The following is a 24,523-nucleotide window of genomic DNA, read 5'->3' on the forward strand; positions in this document are numbered from 1 at the left end:
AAATGTAGTAAAACAAAAAACAAAAAAAAACTATAAAGCAAATGTTGTTTAACACAATGTTTATTTTTATTATATTTGTATTATAAAATAGAATCATTACTGGGCACTACATTGTTACTTGCTGGAGGACAAAAGATACCCTTTTCTGCCTTATACGATGACACCCTACCTGCAGCCTGACCCAGAGGAAATCTCAGTGACCCAAGCAGACAAAACAGATGGAAGAGTGCTGAGAAAATATAATTACTCAAAAAACTATGTTTAATCAAATAGTTTGGTCTGTTCATTTCTTCATTTGAAGAAATTTATTTCATTTTTTAATTCCTGAAATAAAATGAATGATTTTGTACACTGCTTTATACACACACCTTTCAACGTGTAACATATTTTTCATATTTCTCACCTTAAGTGGATGCTCATGTGACTTTATCTTTGAAGATGGACCTTATACAGCTACTTTAGAATTTAAATATGTAGATAAAAGATTTTGTGATCCAAGAGTAATATTCAAATATGGAAAAGTGCAGAAAATTCTTACACTGCTTGTTAGTTGAGGCAGAAGGAACTTCGTCTGCATGCAAAATAAAAAGAACCTAAAGCTATCTGACAACAATCACTTACAACAGTGACAGAGTGTGTGGTTTAAGTGAAAAACTCAACCACTGAAAAGCCTTTATTATAGGACACAGCAGTTAGACAGGCCTCTTTCTATTAGCTGCATGTCAGAAAGAATATTCTAGAGTGTTAAATAAAGAGCTCCAGTAATTAAATATTACCTTTTTCGAGAATGTTTCTGTGTTTAATGACTTTGGACAGAGTTCTAGCTCCAGAAAGATTACAATTTCTATAAGCCTTATTAGTCAATACACATATTGTGGCCTTAAGAAATTAATGGCAAGAAAAATAAATGCATGAATGGTTACACAACATACTCAAAAAGGATGTTAAAGAGTAGTTTAATTTATCATTACAATAAAATGGAGGGTGGCATGTGTAATTTAATGAACTAATAAATTTTCTTCTTATTTATTTTTTATTTTCTTATCTATTTCTTATTCTATATTTCTTTCCTTCGTTGAAGCAGATGTGGAATCTCTGTGTTTAAAACCTCCAGCTTCGCCTCTGTAAAGTGCGTTGCCCTTTTTTTCTCACCGTGACTTTCTATGGTGACTCGTGAATTCGGCGATCTACTGAAAATGCCTTCAGGTGTGTGCCGTGCACGCGCATTAACCCGCGGTTATCTTCAGGAGGTTGATTTAACTAACTCTTGTCACCTGTTTTGGAACCAACATACTCGCGGTAAGCAGGTTTTGGGTAAATCAACCGAGAGTTTAGGTTTTAGCAGATGGTAAGTTAACCCAGCTTTCTGGAATACCCCCCAGGTACAGCTCGGAAGAATGTCTTGAGCTTTTAGTGTCCCTTCGGCAAGCAGAGCGAGGGATGTTTTGTTTATTGTTTGATTTATTTGGAAAATGTTAGATGTTTTGTAAATGTTTGTTGTTTATTTTTCTATGTTGTTCGTTTGTTTTCTCTAGTTTTACGGTGCTTTTGGTCTTTTGATGCTTCAGTGTTTACAACAAAGAACTGAGAAAATGATGATTTATGTGATGAACTTTATTGCATCCAAATAAACCATTTTAAATGCCCCCGTCAAAACTCTCTGCCTATTTATTGAAAGCTGAAGGGCTGCTATACTGGGAGATGTCAGACAATATTTATTAATAATCGCCTTTAAAGATATCCTGATGTCTGATAATCTCGTCTCTCCGCTCACATGTGTCATGAAACATGTCCACACACACACGCACACACACACACACACACACACACACACACACACACACACACACACACACACACACACACACACACACACACACACACACACACACACGATCTCTGAAGAGGAATAACTGGAGAAGACAGAAGCGCTGATGAACTCCTCTGAATGACCAAAACACCCAGGCGGGACAGAGCAACAGACAGATGCTGAGCTGCTTATCTTGGAGGATGGCCAGCACAAACTCAATGCAGCTTCACACTCTCGTCCAGCCCTACATCACAGCATCATCAAGACACATTTATTAACTAGTAAAACTGTGGACAAGCAAATATGATACAGCCTATAGATACTGTCTAGCCAGTGCTCAGACTAATATGTGTGTAATGTGTTGAGGCCGCAGCTCACGATTGGCCATCAGCTTTCTCTTTCACTTACACATTCCCTTCCAAAGCGTGTGAGGGGGTCTAAACCTCAGATTATACTCATGAGCAAAAGGCCCGATCTCTCCTTCACATGTCTGGAGCTTTGTTTGCTTTATTTGTGTGTTAAAGTCATTCTAGATGTCTGTCAGCCTGTTCCTGTGGGTGAGATGGAGCGACTGACACATGAAATAAAGCTTTAGCATATGCATTCATCTACAATCTAAAGGGAAGTGTCGTGTTATTACTAGACCATCTACACTTACAGACTGGGCCGACATTCACTTGATCACTTCACTAGATTATCTTCCCTCAATAATGTGGATTATCTAATCTAATCTAACCTGATCTACTCAAATCCACATTGCCCAGCCCTAATCAGGTGTCCAGACTTTAAAGATGCTCCCTAAATGTGCAGATATCAGACATACATTATATTATATCACTTTCACTGCTTTCTAACCAGTGCGAATGCTAACTCTTATGTTTAGGATGGAACATGCTAGCAGTTAACGTTAGCTAGCTCTCAGCTAAACATCAGCTCTATTAGTTTAGCTTTAGCCGCCAGGAGTCTTAAGAAATAGAGCGGTGTCCCACATGTGTCTGAGTGACCAGGGCACTCATTTTTACAGACAACCCTACTGAAAAATCCAGCTTGGTTTTAGAGGGGTTTTGGCCATTTCCAGGCTGGTTTCCAGCCATTTCCAGCCTGGTCTTAGCTGGTCAGGCAGGAAAATGACCAGCTAAATCCAGCTAAAACTAGCTTAACCAGCCTAGCCAGGCTGGGAGCCCAGCCAAAACCAGCTATGTCCAGCTTAAACCAGCCTGGAAATGGCCAAAACCCCTCTAAAACCAGCCTGGTCAAACAGCTAAAAACAGCCAACCAACCTAGGCTGGTTCAAACTGGATTTTTCTGCAGGGAAGTGAATCACACGAGAGTGTCAGTGCCCATTCTAGACTCACAGTGGATTTAACAGTGATGTTTCCTGTTTTCCAGACAAACACACTCAACCAATGGCTATTGCTGGACCAAGTTCATGTCTGAATATTAGCGAGTCCTAGACTATAGAAAGAAACGTCTTGAGTCTGGACTCGAGTACTACAGCCCTGACAGTCACAAACTTCAGCTTGTAGATCAAACTTTACTGTATAAAGAGCAACAGAACATGACCTGATCTTCATTTGTATATTATATTGTGGACGATGATGTAAATAAACTAAAACAAACACAAACCCGCTCTCTTAATGTCTCTTTCACCAGCCTGACAGTCACATTCACACTGATGGAGCATTAGGGGACTTTTATTCTGTCAGCTGAGAAACACCTGATCAATAATCATGAGCGCTGACTCTCCCTCACACACAGCCTTTCTGACAGAAGATCTTCAGTCAATATATTGCTTCATGTGAATGAGTAATCAGGGTTATTTTCAGATGCATGTGTAGTAAATACATCAGTTCACCAGGTCTCTTACAGTAAACTGCTGAATACATGCTTATAGTGTGTCTTCATATTATTGTAGTGGTTTAGATCAGTGGTCTTCAACCCCCAGGCGGGTGCTGGTGCGTGGATCAATCAGTACTGGGCTGAACAAGAATTAATTATCTTTAAGTTGGCAGATAAAGAAGCTGCATATAAACTGGATTTGTGGAGACGGCGCGTGAACAGAGGCATACCGGACGTGTTTCAAACATTAGCGTGGATTTTGTGTGAGACTGAGCCTGCGCCCTCACTCACCAAGCTGCTGCACGATCACCAGTCTTCACTGTTAAAGGAGTTTGAGAAACACTTTAGCATGTCGAGATGTACATGATACTGTATGTGTGTGTGCTGGCGCCCACGAGCTGTTTCACAGGCACATGCAAAGCTTGAAGGTAAACAAACAACGGCTTATCATAAGCATCTTATCGATAATTATTTATACGGTTGGCATTAAAGGGAACATATAAACGTTATGTGACTAATTTCTAGCAGCTAAATGTGTCTGGAAAAATATTCAAAGGCTTTTATTGTCATAAACCGCGCGGACGTGAATGCGTCTGACTGTTCTGATTGGCTAAAGCAGACGTCTCACGTCAGCACGTTCTAGACGTGCACGCGCTCTTTCCAGCAATCTTCCTTCTATGGTCCATCTCGTTGCAAAGAAACAAGCTCAGGGCTCCCATTGATTTAGCGTCACTGATGTTATAATATGTTATATTGTTGGAGCAATGTGTTAATAAAGTTATTACTTCCTAATGTTATAATAGCATTGTAATGTTGGAGCAATGTGCTAATAAAGTTCCATATGAGTACACAGTGGATTCACGTTGACCGGTCCGCAGTTAGAAAAAGGTTGTGGACCACTGGTTTAGATATTATTAAGAGTGTCGTGAGACTTTTATATGTTTAGAAGAAACTGCAAACTGAACAAACAGCGGAGCATGTCTAAACTTCACCAGGACACAACAAATATAAATATAAAAATATAAAATATGAATAAATAATTCAGAGGTAATTCATTAAAAAGATCCTTAAAATAAACTGATTCCTTTAACTTTAAGTCACATTTGGGTATATTGGAAAAAGAGAAGCTCTGAAAGTGCAACATTTCATAATAGACTAAGTAAAGCTTTTAAATATATGTATAGTTAAACATACATTATTAAAGCTAGGATTAAAATCACAACCCTGTAAATGTTTTGTTTCTTCTGTCAATCCACTGAATGGGGCTCAACATCAGGTAACCCAATATGAAACTGTATCTGTTGAGTGGAGAATCATTTACCTCAGTGTCTCCAGTTTACAGTGTTGAATCTTCAGTCCATCAGAGAGAAGCTTCACTCCTGAATCCTGCAGGTCATTGATACTCAGGTCCAGCTCTCTCAGCACACAGTTTGAGGATTGTAGAGCTGAAGACAAACTCTCACAGCACTGAACAGTGAGTTTACACATGGCCAATCTGAGAAAGAAGAACACAGATTACATTAACAGTGTGATTTCAGTCATTCATCTGATGTAAAAACAAACTATGAGGTTAATAATATGACAAAACTATTGGAGTTTGTGTCAATTAGAATTATTGACTATTGTTATTTATTAAAACCGAATATTAAATGTCATCTAATATATTCTTGAATACTTTGAAATATAAGAAAACTGCTAGATTTGAGTTCAGATAAGAGGACCACGAGACTTTATATATTTATGAACCTTGTAATGATTGATGGGTCAAATGACATTAATCATGTGAGACACAAAAAAATCACTGATGTATTCTGATATTCCTATGCGTAAAAGCACAACTCTTAATGATGAAGTGAAACGTAAGAGAAAGAAAAGGGGTCTCTGGCAGAGGGCGCGGCGAGCAAACAAATCAGCTGGACGAACTCTCTGTGAACCCCTTGCTACTTCAGATGACCCTCTTGCTAGTAGTCGAACTCTGAATGAACTCCCAACTTGTACTTTTGCTGAACTCTCTACCGAGTTCACGCACCTGAATTTGAGTGCATAACTATATAGCACATTATAAATCAAGGCTTATATTAAAATGCCTAAATGTTGATTTATATGATACAATGTACTCTTGATGACTATATATCTGTCTTTTTACTGTTCAAGTGATTTAGCATGCTCCTTGAATGTATGATTTAAGTAGTCTGTGCACCTGTGTTTAGGGTTGATTTATGAATACTGTCACTGAGACACTGAGTATAAAAGCTGACATGTACTCTTCAGCTTTGCGCTTTCTGACTTCTGTATACTGAGAGTCGTAGGCCCTTTATTCTCAACGGAGAATAAAGTAATGACTTTTGTTTCTGTAATTTGTCTTTTGTTTATTCTACTTTTTCACTGGATTTTATTGGTTAATAAAAGTGTATTTTATTACTTTTCTTCACTGGAGTGGACATTGAATTCATTTTCCAGAACCCATCAAAGTTACCCTGTGTGGTAAAGTATGCTTTAATTTATTATTTTGCAAAATACGTTCTTTAAAGACGATCCTTTAACTAAACTCTCGCTAAGAAATATAGCAAAGGGAGGATCCTGATTTTAACTTTGTTTAATTAGGGTGATTAAATAAAGGCGAATCAGCACAACCTGCAAGATGCAAATGATCAGAGCCTGTCAAACCTGCTCCAATAAACCAATTCACAGATAAACTATAAATATAATCATTAAAATATAAAATATAAATAAAGATTTTAGAGGTAATTAGATAAAATAATCTACATAAAATACAATAAAATACACTGATTTCCTTGGGATTGAAATCACAACCCTGTAAATGTTTTGTTTCTTCTGTCAATCCACTGAATGGGATCCAAATTTGGTAACCCACTATGAAACTGTATCTGTTGAGTGGAGAATCATTTACCTCAGTGTGTCCAGTTTACAGTGTTGACTCTTCAGTCCATCAGAGAGAAGCTTCACTCCTGAATCCTGCAGGTCATTGTTACTCAGGTCCAGCTCTTTCAGCACACAGTTTGAGGATTGTAGAGCTGTAGACAAACTCTCACAGCACTGAACAGTGAGATTACACATGACCAGTCTGAGAAAAAAAAATAACAATCAATATTACTGTGTAATTTTTTGTAAGTTGTTTAATGCAATACATAATTATGATCCATCCATCTAACAATCTACAGGAAAAAACGTCTTGAGTCTGGACATTTTGCAGTTTACTTAGAAAAGATTTTAATATATTTTTACAAACATTCATTATTAAAGCTATGATTAAAATCACAACCCTGTAAATGTTTTGTGTTTTTCTTCTGCCAATCCACTGAATGGGGCTCCACATCAGGTAACCCAATATGAAACTGTATCTGTTGAGTGGAGAATCATTTACCTCAGTGTGTCCAGTTTACAGTGTTGACTCTTCAGTCCATCAGAGAGAAGCTTCACTCCTGAATCCTGCAGGTCATTGTTACTCAGGTCCAGCTCTCTCAGCACACAGTTTGAGGATTGTAGACCTGAAGACAAACTCTCACAGCACTGAACAGTGAGTTTACACATGACCAATCTGAGAAAGAAGAACACAGATTACATTAACAGTGTGATTTCAGTCATTCATCTGATGTAAAAACAAACTTTGAGGTTAATAATATGACAAAACTACTGGAATTAGTGTCAGTTAGAATTATTGACTATTGTTATTTAATAAAACTGAATATTAAATGTCATCTAATATATTCCTGAATATTTTGAAATGTAAGAAAACTGCTAAATTTGGGTTCAGATAAGAGGACCACGAGACTTTATATATTTATGAACCTGCAAAATGCAAATGATCAGAGCCTGTCAAACCTGCTCCAATAAACCAATTCACAGATAAACTATAAATATAATCATTAAAATATGAAATATAAATAAAGATTTAGAGGTAATTAAGTAAAATAATCATTAAATACACTGATTTCCTGAACTGATTAAAAAAAAGAGCAACTTTCATTTAAGAAGCAGCATTTTGCAGTTTCTCCACTAATGCTCTTAAAATATATCTGGACATTTACATCTCGATCAAAACACTTTTAATGTTGTAGAGTGGAGAATCATTTACCTCAGTGTCTCCAGTTTACAGTGTTGACTCTTCAGTCCATCAGAGAGCTTCTTCACTCCTGAATCCGGCAGGTCATTGTTACTCAGGTCCAGCTCTCTCAGCACACAGTTTGAGGATTGTAGACCTGAAGACAAACTCTCACAGCACTGAACAGTGAGTTTACAGCACTGTAGTCTGTGTAGAGGACAGTAAAAGTCACTGTATTATTGTGTGTGAGTGTGATGTAATTATTGATGTGTCTATAATGAGTGATTTCTCCTCATAGGGAAAGGAAAAGACTCCTTTAACTATTCAGAGTTGCTTTAATGGTCACATGGAGGAAGATCAAACATTTGTATTTCATTATTACGTAAACTTTATAAAGAGAAGATCTCTGACCAAAATGAGTCGGCCAGACAGATTTATTTATTGCTATTTCTGTTCTTATATTTCTGATATTTCAAACCCATTCAGATCCTCATATTTGTTAAACAAAGCAAGACTCTCATATAATATTAACAGACAGAAAATATGACTTTACAAACTGTATTGCAAATAAATCACATCAACATCTTCATATTAGTCAATAATATTCCTGAAATGAATATAAAACTGACTGAATATAACTTTACACACATGAACATCAGTAAATAAAGAGACTCAGTGATGGGCTGAACATCTGCAGAAACACAGCTCATTTAGAGACGCCCCAAAAACACCAAAGAACACCAATCAATGATCATTTCAGCAGAAATGACACTAAAGAGCAATATTATATCTGATATAAACAGGGTTTCTCATATTTGACTTCACATTAAATATGAAATATTCACAATAAATAAACAGAAATAAAATACATCACAGCATATGCTCATTACCTCATCAGACTTTACAGCATTTCACAATGGAAAAGTCATTTGTGGCGGCATTTATTTGATGGAAATGTTTTTATTTTACCTCAGTGTGTCCAGTTTACAGTGTTGACTCTTCAGTCCATCAGAGAGAAGCTTCACTCCTGAATCCTGCAGGTCATTGATACTCAGGTCCAGCTCTCTCAGCACACAGTTTGAGGATTGTAGAGCTGAAGACAAACTCTCACAGCACTGAACAGTGAGTTCACAGCGCTGTAGCCTGTGTAGAGGACAAAGAGCAACAAAATCAGCAGTAAGAAATGAGCAGTGTTGAGTGTTCATGAGTTCAGTCTACAGTGAAGTAACACTGGAAATAAACTATATATATATACTGCTCAAACAATAAAGGGAACACTAAAATAACACATCCTAGATCTGAATGAATGAAATATTCTTATTAAATACTTTGTTCTTTAAACAGTTGAATGTGCTGACAACAAAATCACACAGACATGATCACTGGAAATCATATGTATTAACCCATGGAGGACTGGATTAGGAGTCACACTCAAAGCTGTAGTGAACTGCAGGAATTGCTGACACACTCCAGACTAGGGATGCACGATATATCGGCGCCTATATCCTTATCGGCCGATAAACGCTATTTTTAAGATTATCGTTATTGATCCGATGTCTTAATTAGGCCGATATATTTAAGCCGATAAATTAGGTAATTGTACAGACCTGCGTGTCGCTCGCGTGGGCGGAACATGTTCAGACTTGTCCAGTGCACTATAATGGATCTCTCCTCACACTGTTTATTCCTTCAAAGTCCGTCCTTTCTTCACGTGGCATTGCTGTGCGTTAATAACTCAGTAAGTAACCACGTTCCTCATCATTGTAGATATGCTTGATTGAGTGTCATTGTGGATTTTGCTTTAAATCGCCTCAGGAAAAATATTACATGTGTAAACCTTTCCTGCTCTGTCTCTTTGTTGTGTAGAGATATCAGGGGAGATTCACTTATTACTCCAGGGCCGAATAATGTTAGTTTCGGGGTGAACTCTTTTCATTGCAGCTGGTGAATTAAAGAGGACACATGTAACTTGGTCCAAAATATTTATTACTTTCAGTGTGGTACAACAAATAAGCCACCAAAGAGGGAACATCACAGAAAATTGTCTCATTGCGAAAAAACCGCTCCTCTTTTCTCTCTCCTGTCTCACACACACCACAAACTGCAGCCCAGTCCCGTTGAAGGACCCGCACATTTTACAACACGTGTAAACATAACGGTTGTTTGTAATCTGATTATTTGTTATTATCAACACGTTGCTGGTCATGTGTTGTTGATGTAAGATAGTATTCAGTTTGATCGGAATACTCATATTGATTATAACAAGCTTGCGTGAGAGCTGTCACCACGCACACACACACACACACACACACTGTAGCACCGCAGCACGGGGGAGAGGCGAGAGGTGAATCCAGTCAAAGCGGCTCTTAACTAGCCACTCATTCTGTCTTTATATTCTGCTCTATGTTTGTCATAAAGTCAGCTCAATGCAGGTTTTTTATCAAAATCTGACTCTGATGGCAACTCTGCCTCTACAGTTGAGTAAAACTCTCAGCGGTTTATCATAAACTTTTTATCTATCATTTTCCCGCGATTGACGGCAAGAACGAGCGCAGAAGCGTTGTCTGATTGACAAGCAGCACCTACATGTGACATGTCAAAATGCCAAATAGGATGATCTAGTGCCGCATTTTCTAAACGTACTCTCTGTATTTAGCTGTTGGCTTGTACGGTGGCTCTGAACTGTCAAAACACCTCTGATAAAGGCTTTTTCGGACATGCCATATTTGTAGATGTGCACATCACTGTAACATGTTTTATTCATGACCATTTGAGCTGGTTTCAGTCCTTAGCTCTTTCATTTTCATCTTATTTAAATATATTTAACTTGCTTGTTAATTAAATACCATTTTTATTTAAACTATTATTTTTATGCAACAATCAGCTTGCATGTTAATTTGCTATGAAGAAAAGGAAATCATTTTTTGCATGCTGATTTATGTGAAATGGTGAATATAGGTCTATAATCACCTTGCAATTTTGAAGTTATAGCTTTTTTTGCTTTGAGTATAGACTGTTCAGTTCAAAAGAGCAGTTCAATCTTTTATGAACTTTGCTGTATAAAAATATAACATTCATTCATTCATTTTCTTGTCGGCTTAGTCCCTTTATTAATCCGGGGTGGCCACAGCAGAATGAACCGCCAACTTATCCAGCAAGTTTTTACGCAGCGGATGTCCTTCCAGCTGCAACCCATCTCTGGAAAAAAAGTATATATATATATATATATATATATATATATATATATATATATATATATATATAACAATTTAAAATATTTATAATTATCTGCCTATATATATTGGCTATCGGCCCCCAAGTCTGAAGAATTATCGGTTATCGGTATCGGCCAAAAAATCCATATCCGTGCATCCCTACTCCAGACACATGGAAATTTTCAGAACAAGAATATTTATTTCATTTCAAATATACGATTTATTTATTTATTTATTTAATCTACATTAAACTAAAGCTGTATTTCTCCTTTCATATGACTGTAATGAATTATTGAACAGATTATTAATAACTAATCAGAGAGCATTTTACTGAGCTCAGTGTAAAGTTTAGTGTTTAGGCCTACAGTAAATGTAATATTAGAGGCATGTCTGCAGCGAGACGGCAATACTGTGTCTAAAATTACACTATTTCTCTGATCAAAAACAAACACAATTATCCAAGAGCAACACGTGTTAGATTTGAGCAAATACACATCAACAAATGTCCTATTCAGCTGGAGGAGCACAGGGATTTACAGGAATTTGAGTTATTTTCCAGGATAAACTGTAAAGCAAATGAAGTAGATTATTAAATAAGTACAAATGTTGTTTGGGTGAGTAAAAAGTCAAGAAAAGTTTGTTAAATACGTTTAGAAATTATGAAATAAATGAGCAAATAAGGAAACAGAACACTGCCGCCGCATCCCCATGCAGTAATATGGTGTATCAGCGATCTCACAGGGGGACGATATGGGCAGCTAAAGATTTTCTGTTAAAGCAGGGCAGTGATTCACTAAACTGATCTGAGTCTTCAGTGCAGACTGATGTGTGTCTTCTGTGATCAATTAATGAATACTCACAGAGCTCTTCTGCAGTTTCTCACAGCTGCTGTCAGTCTCCGTCTTCCCTCAGCTGATGTGTTGAATTTATTAAAGTCTAACTCATCCACCGGCTCCTCTGACATCTCAATCATGTAGGAGATTGTTGAGCAGTGAGCAGGAGAGAGTTCCTCCTCTGAGTGTTTGTCTGATTTCACAAACTCCTGAATCTCTCTGGCCAGAGTCTGATCTTTCACCTCCAGCAGACAAAGGAACAGATTGATGGATCTTTCAGCTGAGAGACGGTCATCTCTCTTGATCATGTCTTTAATGTACTGTGTGATTCCCCTGATGCTCTCTGAGCTCTCCTCTATGTGTGTCAGCAGATCCTGGAAGAGTCTCTGATTGGACTCCAGTGAGACGCCCAGCAGGAACCGCAGGAACAGATCCAGATGACCATTACTACTCCTGACAGCTTTATCTACTGCTGAACTGAGCAGATTATACAGAGACTTCTCAGAGCTGGCCTGTAGATATTGATCATATGAATATTCTTTATCATAAATCCCCCTCAGCGGTTCTCTGTTCTCTGTTAAATGGCAGTAAAACACAAAGAAAGCAGCCAGAAACTCCTGAAAGCTGAGATGGATGAAGCTGTAGACTTTCCTCTGCTGAATCACAGATTCCTCCTTGAAGATCTCCGTGCAGATCCCAGAATACACTGAGGCGTCAGTGACGTCTATGCCGCTCTCAATCAGGTCCTCCTCATAGAACATCACATTGCCCTTCATCAGCTGTCTGAAAGCCACTTCAGCAAGTTTGAGGATCACTCCTCTGTTGGACTGCAGATTCTTTGGATCTCTCTCTTCATACTTCTGCTTCCTCACGTTGATCTTTAGCTGCCTGAAAGCCACTTTAAGTTTGTTGATCACTCCTCTGTTGGACTGCAGTTTCTCTGGATCTCCCTGCAGATTCTTTGGATCCCTCTCTTCATACTTCTGCTTCCTCATGTTGATCTGAATCAGCAGGAAGTGGATGTACATCTCAGTCAGAGTTTGAGGGATTTCTGCACTCACATCTTCTTCCAGGAGCTTCTGAAGCACAGTGGATGAGATCCAGCAGAAGACGGGTATGTGGCACATGATCTGGAGGCTTCTTGCTCTTCTGATATGGGAGATGATTCTGCTGGCTTGATGCTTGTCGCTGATTCTCTTCCTGAAATATTCCTCCTTCTGAGGCTCAGTGAATCCCTGAATTTCTGTCAGACGCTTGATGTATCTGGAGGGGATCTGATGGGCTGCTGCTGGTCTGGAGGTGATCCAGATGAGAGCAAAGGGAAGCAGATCTCCTTTCAGGAGGCTCCGCATCAACACAGCCACTGATGAAGATTCAGTCACAGCACAAACTTTCTCCTCATCTGAAAAGTTGAGTGTGATTCTGCTTTCATCCAGACCATCAAAGATGAACACAACTCTACACTGCTCATAAATCTTGGGCTCCAGATCTTCAAGTTCAGGATGAAAGTCCAGCAGAAGTCTGTGAAGACTGTACTGTTTATCTCTGATCAAGTTCAGCTCTCGAAATGGAAGCACAAACATGAAATCTACATCCTGATGGTCTTTTCCCTCGGCCCAGTCCAGAATGAACTTCTGCACAGAGACGGTTTTCCCGATTCCAGCGATGCCTTTAGTGAGAACAGTCTTGATCTGGGCTTTCTCCTTCTTGATCTTCTCCTCATGTCCTGCTCCAGCCGAGGCTTTAAAGATGTCATTGCAGTAGACTGGAGTGTGTTGTGAGGGTTTTGTTCTGGCTCTTTTCTCCATCTGTAAAACCTCATGTTGTTTATTCACTCCTTCACTCTCTCCTTCTATGATGTAGAGCTGTGTGTAGATGCTGTTCAGGAGGGTTTGAGTCTCTCCATGGTTGATTCCCTCAAATAATCTCTCATACTTGTTCTTCATGCTGGTTTTGTGCTGCTCTTTGACTCTCTGAAGTTCATCATGTTCTGGTTGGAGTGAATCCTGCTGCAGGTCTCCAGTCTGACCATCGCCATCCACACTGCAGGAACAACAACAACACAAAGAGTCAATGAGTGTGAGTGTAAAGATCCTCTAGTGAAGCCATGTGTGTTTTCTCTGAACCAGCTGAGACACAATACACAGATTTAATCCAGAACCAAACTACAATAATGCAGAAACTGTGAAAATGGGGTGCGGCTCCTTTAGAAGACCTCGTCTTTGTGTGTGTGTGTGTGTGAATGTGTGAACTTTCTGTAACAAGCGCATGTGTGTGGGACTTTCTTTTTCTCTGAATAGTTTTTTCTGTAATATATCGTGACAGAAGAATAAAGCACAAGATGTGGGGTGTGACCTATGTGAACTTTGATTTATTTTTCTGCTGCTACACGAGTTAGGTGAGCTAACGTTATCTTGTATTTTTTGTAACTCAACGCGTTACACGACATCTTTCACATATATCCGGAATATGCAGGTGTAAGAAATATGAATAATCCACCAATCTTTTGCGACTTCATTATCTGAGATGTGATACGCAAGGAAAAGCTACCTTAAGAGAATCAATGCAAAGTCGCGCACACACATAGAGAGACGCTGCACGTGCTGGTGAAGTGTGTGTGTGTGTTTACAGCAGTTTGACTGATAAATATGAATTTGTAGCTAAATTTTGCGTATTTTGCCATATTTTACATCGTTGCTACAGCTTACTATTAAGGCTAGACACTGTACATGTCATGATCAATTTTAACAAATTAAAACACTTACAGGTTGTAGCTCACGGCTTCTGCTTTAAGGAGATTTTAGCCGAATCCAGCACTGAACTGGGAGAGATTCTGGAGCTGTTTTGTCAAATCATCCTTGCTATGTATTTTATAATTCTCTGGAACATAATTAATATTGAACTGTAAGCACTTCTCTCTTTTTGTCGTGTCCTTTGGAAGCCTAAAACAGAAACAGACGAAGCTCTGTGGAAACAGCCGTGTTTGGATTTTGCATTTTTAGCTTCATCTCTGCTATAACAATATAGAGCCTCTGTCCATGGCCCTTAGCTGCGCAGTTTGTGTGCGCAGTAAATGAACCTTTGTGATCTCATGAGGGGCGGAAGTATTTATTGTAGTCTCCAAAATTCGCTCATTGTAGGCTTTGTTAAGCAAACTCTGTAAAAGCCAAGGTCTCCTTTTGCATTGAACTTTGAGCATTTTACATTCAGAGATGCTGTTTATCGTCACACAGCTACATTACACATCAACTGCAGTTTAAAATATGATAACGTAGTGGACCACCATTTAAAACACCACACACTGATCACATTAAACACCACACACTGAACACTTTAAACACCACACACACTGATCACTTTAAAAAGCACACACTGATCACTGTAAACACAACACACTGATCACTTTAAACACCACACACTGATCACTTTAAACACCACACACTGATCACTGTAAACCCCACACACTGATCACTTTAAACACCACACACTGATCACTGTAAACATCACACACTGATCACTTTAAACACCACACACTGATCACTTTAAACACAGCACACTTATCACTTTAAACACCACACACTGATCACTGTAAACACCACACACTGATCACTTTAAACACCACACACTGATCACTTTAAACACCACACACTGATTACTTTAAACACCACACACTGATCACTGTAAACCCCACACACTGATCACTTTAAACACCACACACTGATCACTGTAAACATCACACACTGATCACTTTAAACACCACACACTGATCACTTTAAACACAGCACACTTATCACTTTAAACACAGCGCACCGATCACTTTAAACACCACACACTGATCACTTCAAACACCACACACTGATCACTTAAACACCACACACTGATCACTTTAAACACCACACACTGATCACTTTTAACACCACACACTGATTACTTGAAACACAGCACACCGATCACTTTAAACACCACACACTGATCACTTTAAACACCACACACCGATCACTTTAAACACCACACACTGATCACTGATCGCCTAAAGCGAGCGAGCCAGGGCGAGCCAAGGCCAGCGGGGTTTCCACTGTCACTTCCGGGGCCTAATCGGGCCAAAGCGGGGCTTTCTTGGGGCCAGCGGCCGGCCCTTTTGGGCCCGCCGAATACCTTGGGCCAAGGAGGGCCAGCTGGGGCTTCGGGGCGGAGTGAAAGGAGAGGCGGGCAGTTTTCTGATCGCACATGAGTACATGCGCCAAACAAATAAAGAAATAAGGGAAAGAAAACATCTAGCCTTATAGTCTGGGGTCTTTTTGCGTATGATCACCCTTATGTTTCCCTTTTAAATGTAAGGCTGCTGCATAAAATAATAAAGTAGTTTTAATTTATAGTGACGTTTTTTGCTGCGTCCTCCTTTATGTTTCAATAACGCATAATAATCTTTACACCATATTAAAGACACAGCAGACAGTAAAGGTTTTCGAGAGTTTTTGTCAAGTTTAAAATGTTTGTTTGTGCGCGTTTAGACATGCATGTGTGTGTGAGACCGGGCAAAAGCGCTCCTTCACAGCTCTGTTATGCCGCGAGCGGCTTTTTTCTTTATTTATTTTGGAGATAGAACACAATATAAATACAACAGAAAGACATAAAACTTAACAAAATACGTGCCCACTTTCATAGACTTTAAACAATATAGTGTCATATCTTGATAAAATAGCCTAAGCTATATTGAAATATGATTTAAAGAATTACAAATATCGGACATATATAAAATCACATTAAATAAATTAACCAATATAAAATAAACAAAAGCTAGCTATAACAATGTAGGTAGCCTATATACAATACATAAATCAAACCGTTTTAAAGCCACATGTAGCCTAACTTTCATTTTAAAAAGACCTATCTGACAAAAAACAGTTTCGATATTTTCTAAAAACAATAAACACCGGAGAAGGTTTGAAATATTTATATAAAGTAAATATTTATATAAGTAAATGTTTATAAAGTATTTGAATGCGATTGTCAGGGTTTCAGGAAGGATGAGGGAGCGAGGACTCAATTGCAACATAAGATGGTATTTATTAATAAAAATAAAACAAAAAGGACAACAAAAACCACCCCGAGGGGGAAAAACACACCGATCACTTTAAACACCACACACCGATTACTTGAAACACAACACACCGATCACTTTAAACACCACACACTGATCACTTTAAACACCACACACTGATCACTGTAAACATCACACACTGATCACTTTAAACACCACACACTGATAACTTTAAACACCACACACTGATCACTTTAAACACCACACACTGATCCCTTTAAACATCACACACTGATCAATCTAAACACCACACACTGATCACTGTAAACAGCACACACTGATCACTGTAAACAGCACACACTGATCACTTTAAACACCACACACTGATCATTTTAAACACCACACACCGATCACTTTAAACACCACACACTGATCACTTTAAACACCACACACTGATCACTTTAAACACCACACACTGATCACTTTAAACACCACACACTGATCACTGTAAACACCACACACTGATCACTTTAAACACCACACACTGATCACTGTAAACACCACACACTGATCACTTTAAACACCACACACTGATCACTTTAAACACCACACACTGATCACTTTAAACACCACACACTGATCACTTTAAACACCACACACTGATCACTTTAAACACCACACACTGATCCCTTTAAACATCACACACTGATCCCTTTAAACATCACACACTGATCAATCTAAACACCACACACTGATCACTGTAAACAGCACACACTGATCACTGTAAACAGCACACACTGATCACTTTAAACACCACACACCGATTACTTGAAACACAGCACACCGATCACTTTAAACACCACACACTGATCACTTTAAACACCACACACTGATCACTTTAAACACCACACACTGATCAATCTAAACACCACACACTGATCACTGTAAACAGCACACACTGATCACTTTAAACACCACACACCGATCACTTTTAACACCACACTGATCACTTTAAACACCACACACTGATCACTGTAAACACCACACACTGATCACTTTAAACACCACACACTGATCACTGTAAACACCACACACTGATCACTTTAAACACCACACAGTGATCACTTTAAACACCACACACTGATCACTGTAAACACCACACACTGATCACTTTAAACACCACACAGTGATCACTTTAAACACCACACACTGATCACTTTAAACACCACACACTGATCACTTTAAACTAGGGGTGTAACGATTTATCGTTGTACGATTTATTGCGATGCAAAAATGTCTCGATATGCATCGTGGCGTTATGACGATTTGATTACGATATGACGTCCGTTTTCTCTTATTAGTTGAGCTGTTTGCACGTGAGTTACGTTCCACCTGCTGTCGCACGTGAGTTCAGATTGCAGCAGCAGTAATGTTAGCAGACCAAGATGAGTGGAGTTGAAATAGAGGATGGCCCATCCTCTCAAAATCAGACGTCTGGCAACATTTCGGTTGTACAGTCATTGCTTTAGACTCGTCCGCTTTTTGACACGCATACTGGGTCAAACATCCTAAGTTTTAAAGTCTTCACAGTGATTTACATACTTTGCACAGCGACATGGATACCTCCTAATGGTGTTGAAAGAGTCGCATACTGTATTTATAAGGTACAATTCAACCTAAAATATCATTCTGTCTTCATAAAATGATGCATTGGCAGCCGCAAAATCACACATGACGTGAGCTGTTACTACAGAGGGCGGAATATGATAGACACGCGTGTATGGCAAGCCGTTTTAGCATTTAAACCTTTGATCTGACTATCCATAAATATATTTAGAGATATCTCTAATTACATTTTGACTAGTTATAATTATAATTCGACTAGTCAAAATATAATTAGAGATATCTCTAAATGAATTTAATTAAATATGAATTAAATATATTTATAGATAGTCAGAACAAAGGTTTAAATGCTAAAACGGCTTGCCATACGCGCGCGTCTGCTTCAGTGAACAGAACCTGCAGGTTGTGACTAATAAAGTAGTAAACAACATTCAGTTTGTGGAACAGAGTGATCTTTCAGGAGCCCGCGTGGGAAGTTTGAACAGCACTTAGCAGTGGAAATGAAACTGAAAACGTACACATTATTTAAACAATCATATCGCATTTTAGAGTTATGATTACGACGAGCATTAACCCTTTTGAGTACAGAGGTACACAAAAATGCACGTCAACATGATACACTTGATAGCGCTGACATCAGCGATGCCGAAGAAATAGTAAACCTGCCTAAACTGCTGAAAAGAGCCACGACTGTCCTGTGTAATGAAAAGACGGCCACCCTGTCACTCATCATGCCCAACATGAAGACAGCCATCCATAAAAACCTCTCAGACAGATACACATAAGTTCAGGATTATCTTATAGAACTGCTGAATACCTGGAAATGTAATCACACACAAAAAACGCAAGTGACCAAGCAAAGCCTTAAGCTCTTACTGTTAAATTCAATTGAATAGAAAGCTTATTTTATTTGCACCTTTACTTAAATTGTTCCTTAATTTTGTCTCTGTCATTTCAATAATATTTTTTAAGAAGTTTTTAAATTGTTTTATTTTCCAGAGACAGACCTGTTTAATATATTTTCTAAAAGAAGGTTCAGTTTAACAAGTTGAAACAAAAGAAATACATAAAAAATAGTTTACTTGGTAAAATTTGCATTTCAGTTAAATGTTAAATTTTTATTCCAAATATCGTGATACATATCGAATCGTGAACACTATATCGTGATACACATCGTATCGTGAGCTGAGTGTATCGTTACACCCCTACTTTAAACACCACAAACTGATCATTTTAAACAGCACACACTGATCACTTTAAACACCACACACTGATCACTGTAAACAGCACACACTGATCGCTGTAAACACCACACACTGATCACTTTAAACATCACACACTGATCACTTTAAACCCCACACACCAATCACTTTAAACACCACACACTGATCACTGTAAACACCACACACTGATCACTGTAAACACCACACACTGATCACTTTAAACACCACACACTGATCACTTTAAACACCACACACTGATCACTTTAAACACCACACACTAATTACATCTACTGCTCAAAATGCTGTAAACATTTAAGGCTGATTTATACTTCTGCATCAAGCGCACGCGTATGCTACGTCGCAGCCTATGTGTGGAGGAAAAGCCCTTGTCGTGGCCGTTGGCAACGTTGACGTGCACCTTTTAAAAAATGGAACTACACGTCAAAACGATGCATAGCAAAAGCTCTGTGATTGGTCAGATTGGTGTTGCTGACTAGTGTAGGTGGAGTTAAGAGTTGCGAGAGCCTGATAAAACGAGTGTTTACAAATGTGACTTTTGTTTTGTGTTTACCTCATGATTAAAGTTGTTGCACGTCTGCCGGTTCCCGCCTCAACATGAGCGAGATTGAGCTACTTGTACAATAAGAAAGCGTTCAGAAAAACCAAAACACCAGCAAAGAAACTCGATACAGAGGAACATAAGCACCTACTGCCAGTTAGCGTTTCAGAAGTGGTAATGCAGAACAACACAAGCAGCTTGGAGAAGTACATGTGCACGGCACTTCGCAAGACATGCACCTTTGGTCACGCCAATCACTCGATACAGAAGTATAAACCAGACTTTATCAGTAATTAATAATCCTCTGCATCTCTGCTGTCTGAAACTTTACCATGACTGTGTTTGCTCTGCTTCTGTCAAATTTATATCTCTTGAGCCAATTATTATTTATGAGGTTAAATACTTTCTCACTTCTCCCTCTTTGTCTCACAGAACTTGTTCATTTATCTTGTCTAAAATCCTTCTCTTGATTATCCACACTTTGCTGACTGTTGTACAAGCCTGTAAACTCACTCTACTAACTCTAACAGCTTGAGTATTAATACTTTCGTCACTTATTACTACTTCAGCACTTCACTGATTATCAGATGTGAGTGTGTGGACATTCAGTTTTAAAGTCTCCTGTATTTTGTTCCCTGTAATAAAATTTCTTGACTGCACTGTGTGAATAAAGTGCAATAATGTCTGATCTTCTAGAAACACAGGATCATATAAATGCTGCAGTGTAATCATGTGTGTGTAGAGATGATCTACCTGACAGCAGGTTGTGTGTTTTCATTCGTAAATGCTATTGGTTCAGTCATAGACGCGTCACTCTTCATAGACACACAGCTGGGCTCTGCTTCTGCTCTCTTCCTCTTACGTGAGCTAAAACAGAGAAGATTAAAGTTGAGCGCTGCACACACTGCACAAACCTGATATTAATCATTCTTCATTTACAAAAACACTTTAATTAATTTCCTTTATATTTGAACAGAAACTGTCTGAATGTGGAAAATATCAGCAAACACAGATCAAGGCTCATTTCTAGTAGAGAAAGCCCAACAGAAATGCAGCACTATTAGAGCAGATTAGAGCTGAAACTAATCATCAAATCACTGAATGAACACAGTGTAGGTGTGGGAGGAGCTTAATCATGCAGGCGTGTCAATCATCATCACATGACTATATAAGCAGCAGTATAAACTGCACTGTGTCAGCTGACTGTTATTCCCGCCTCCCGCAGCTCCCCTTATCCTCCTCCTCATCACTCAGTCTTCAGAAGGTCACTCATCGGGGGTTTGTCTGCAGAGCTCCAGTCCAGACTTTGAGGACAGCAAGACAAGTTCATTTACCATCATCTATCATGACTGAATGAGCAGGACAACTCGAAAAATATCAATTCTAGAAACCAAATGTGTTGATCAGCAGCATCTATGAGGCCAACACAACATGATGATGACTGCGCTTCAGTGAAAACAGACTCAGATCAGAGGAATGGCTGATCAGTACAGCACAGAAACAGCAGGGGAAAGTGTGCAGGAAAAGCCCTTTATGGCAGGAGATCGGGAACACTTAAGTTTAGCTCACAATTTATACTATTAACTACCGGCTTATTATCTGTGGAATGTGAACATATGAACTGCTCATTAGTAGTCATACAGTATGATCTTATTGTGGATCCCTAACCCTACCCAAAACCTAAACCCACCTTCTACCTCACTAACTATTAATAAAGCGCTGATTGGTTTGTTAACACCATCAATTGTGGCCTGAAGTGTAAAGCGGAGATCTTCAATTACTATCCTGCAGAGCTCAGATACAACATCTAACATCTGAAACCCAACAGATCCACAACACTAATTACCTGATTCATTTATTATAAAAATACTCATCAGTTGTAGATATTAAAGAGATGATCTACCTGACAGCAGGTCCTGTGTTTTCACTCTTAAATGCTATTGGTGGACCCATAGACGCGTGACTCTTCATAGACACACAGCTGGGCTCTGCTTCTGCTCTCTTCTGATGAACTGAACTAAAACAGAGAAGATTAAAGTTCAGCGCTGCACACACTGGAGTCAACACAGCAGATTTACTCAACATTTCATCATTAAAACACTGTTTAAACAGCACTTCATGATACTTTTCATAATTATTGTACACAAACTTGCTGGCTGTGTGTGTTAAATATTCTGACAGATTAAAAACACAACTAACAGAGAGTAAATATAATATCCTGTAGAAAATAATCATATAAAATGTCAAGTGTAGGTCAAATACCTGCATCCTGTAGACAAATCCTGATCTGTGTGTGTGTCCTCCATGATGGACCTGAAGAGTTTGATCTCCAGCAGAAACTCTAGAAGAAACTGATGAACAATCACAGATCTCCAGTTATTGATCAGCCTTCATAATTCAGCTGAATGCAGGAATAGATCAGCAGCTAAGACTCTCAAATCCAGAAGCTCATCACGAGTAAACTAATGAAGAATCACAGCGTTATCAGTTTGATTATAATAATATCATACACACATTCACATAAAGCATACAGGTTTTGTCATGACATTAAGGATTTAAAGCTGTTTAAAATGGCGACACAACACACATCACTTTCACTTTCGTTTCTGAAGGAGCGGCAGATCATGAGTTCAGTGAAAAACATCCGTCACAAACACTAAGCAGAGCAGAGAAGAGTCAAACAGCTGCAGGGTTATCAAAGCACTTGCGAAGTTACATTTTACTAGAGTGATTTTTACCTGAAGCAGTATAAACACTCGACACAGAGAAGAAAGAACAAACACATACCTGGATAACCTCTTCCTCCTCCTCTTCTTCTTCTTGTGTGGCGAGTTACAGAGAGCAGCATGAAGCTGATACCGCAACCTGCTGTACTGGAGTGTGTATAATAATAATATGTTTACAGTTTGGTCAAATCAGTGTCATAGAGCTCAATGTAGATTTGTAGAAAATAAAATGACTGCTTTCCCATATATACTCTAATCTTTCTACATGAAGTCTAGCACAGCTTGTATTATATTCCCCATGTGTGACTGCTCTGATGAGAACAGCTCAGGCATTGAGAGGATCTGGAGTTGTCCTGTTGTGTCGCTGCACTGATAATCCTCTCGTGTGTAACTGTAGATGAAAGCATCGTGTCTCTGTAGTGGTTTAAAGATCAATATGATCATTAAAATATACTGTTAAATAATTTGGAATAATTAAAAATAAATATATACAAAGAAGAGTTAAAATCAATATGATTTACAGATGTGTTGCTCTTTGTATTATAACTGCCTGAGAAAATGACTTGGAGTGTCCGCTAGGGGGTAATCTAGAGCTGCAGATTGTTTTTTTTAATTATTTTTTTAAGAGCTGCAGATAGTAGGCGCTGTTTATCTGCACGGTGTGACAACCTTTTTTTTAATTGCACAACTGTCAGGAACAAACACAAAACACAATACAAATAATGAAACACACAAGAGAATACAACAAGGGTAAAGTTCAACAAAAAACAAAACAAAAAAAAACCAAAGATAAATAAATAAAATTACACAAAGTATAGGCGAGGCAGTGGCGCAGTAGGTAGTGCTTTCGCCTCACAGCAAGAAGGTTGCTGGGCTGCTGGTTTGAACCTCGGCTCAGTTGGTGTTTCTGTGTGGAGTTTGCATGTTCTCCCTGTTTTCGCGTGGGTTTTCTCCAGGTGCTCCGGTTTCCCCCACAGTCCAAAGACATGTGGTACAGGTGAATTGGGTAGGCTAAATTGTCCGTAGTGTATGAGTGTGTGTGTGTGTGTGGATGTTTCCCAGAGATGGGTTGCGGCTGGAAGGGCATCCACTGTGTAAAAACTTGCTGGATAAGTTGGTGATTCATTCTGCTGTGGTGACCCTGGATTAATAAAGATGTAGAAATGTTTATGTAGAAATAAACATTTCAAACTCAATACAAAAAAACGGTTAATGTGGGAGAAGATTTAGCAGATTTCTGTTTGTGTATGTAAAACTTTGCCAATAAAATAAAGACATTAACAATGTATTCAAGACATTTGTTGGAATTGTTTTCACAATAAAAATGACATCTTTTAATGTAAATTTTTTTGTCCTTTCACAAATATATTTGGCTGATTTTTCCAGAAATTCTTTACAATGTTGCATTCAAAAAACAAATGGCAAAGGCTCTCTTTATCCACAGATATCCTCCATTTCAATGCAATTTGATAAAAATGATTTTACTGGGTAAATTTTATGTAATATTTTAAAATAGATTTCCTTAATTGTATTATTAATAGAATATTTGATGAGAGTTAACCCGGCTTTTTTTTCAATTAATAATAACTAT

The 24,523-nt window shown here is 38.5% G+C and overlaps 2 protein-coding genes across 4 annotated transcripts in view; both read right to left on the reverse strand.

The window, feature by feature from the left end:
- LOC137491564 (uncharacterized) overlaps nt 1-23,050 on the reverse strand; it is a 27,593-nt gene extending 4,543 nt beyond the window's left edge. Inside the window, exons 1-10 of one of the 3 annotated variants that reach the window (XM_073947277.1) lie at nt 22,994-23,050; nt 22,469-22,557; nt 22,110-22,223; nt 20,960-21,073; nt 11,788-13,803; nt 8,682-8,855; nt 7,746-7,919; nt 7,035-7,208; nt 6,561-6,734; nt 4,971-5,144 (exon numbers count right to left, since the gene is read on the reverse strand). In XM_073947277.1, coding sequence (XP_073803378.1) covers nt 4,971-5,144; nt 6,561-6,734; nt 7,035-7,208; nt 7,746-7,919; nt 8,682-8,855; nt 11,788-13,803; nt 20,960-21,073; nt 22,110-22,223; nt 22,469-22,512 — 3,158 coding nt within the window. In that variant the 5' untranslated portion in view covers nt 22,513-22,557; nt 22,994-23,050. Of the gene's footprint in view, nt 1-4,970; nt 5,145-6,560; nt 6,735-7,034; nt 7,209-7,745; nt 7,920-8,681; nt 8,856-11,787; nt 13,804-20,959; nt 21,074-22,109; nt 22,224-22,468; nt 22,608-22,993 lie in introns of all 3 variants that reach the window. The other 2 variants (XM_073947275.1, XM_073947276.1) reach the window with 2 other exon arrangements.
- Nucleotides 1-24,523, reverse strand: part of znf1046 (zinc finger protein 1046) — a 659,651-nt gene that overhangs the window by 173,074 nt on the left and 462,054 nt on the right. The gene's annotated exons all lie outside the window — the stretch shown is intronic.

Source organism: Danio rerio, chromosome 4 (assembly GCF_049306965.1).
Source record: "Danio rerio strain Tuebingen ecotype United States chromosome 4, GRCz12tu, whole genome shotgun sequence".
Taxonomy (NCBI): Eukaryota; Metazoa; Chordata; class Actinopteri; order Cypriniformes; family Danionidae; genus Danio; species Danio rerio.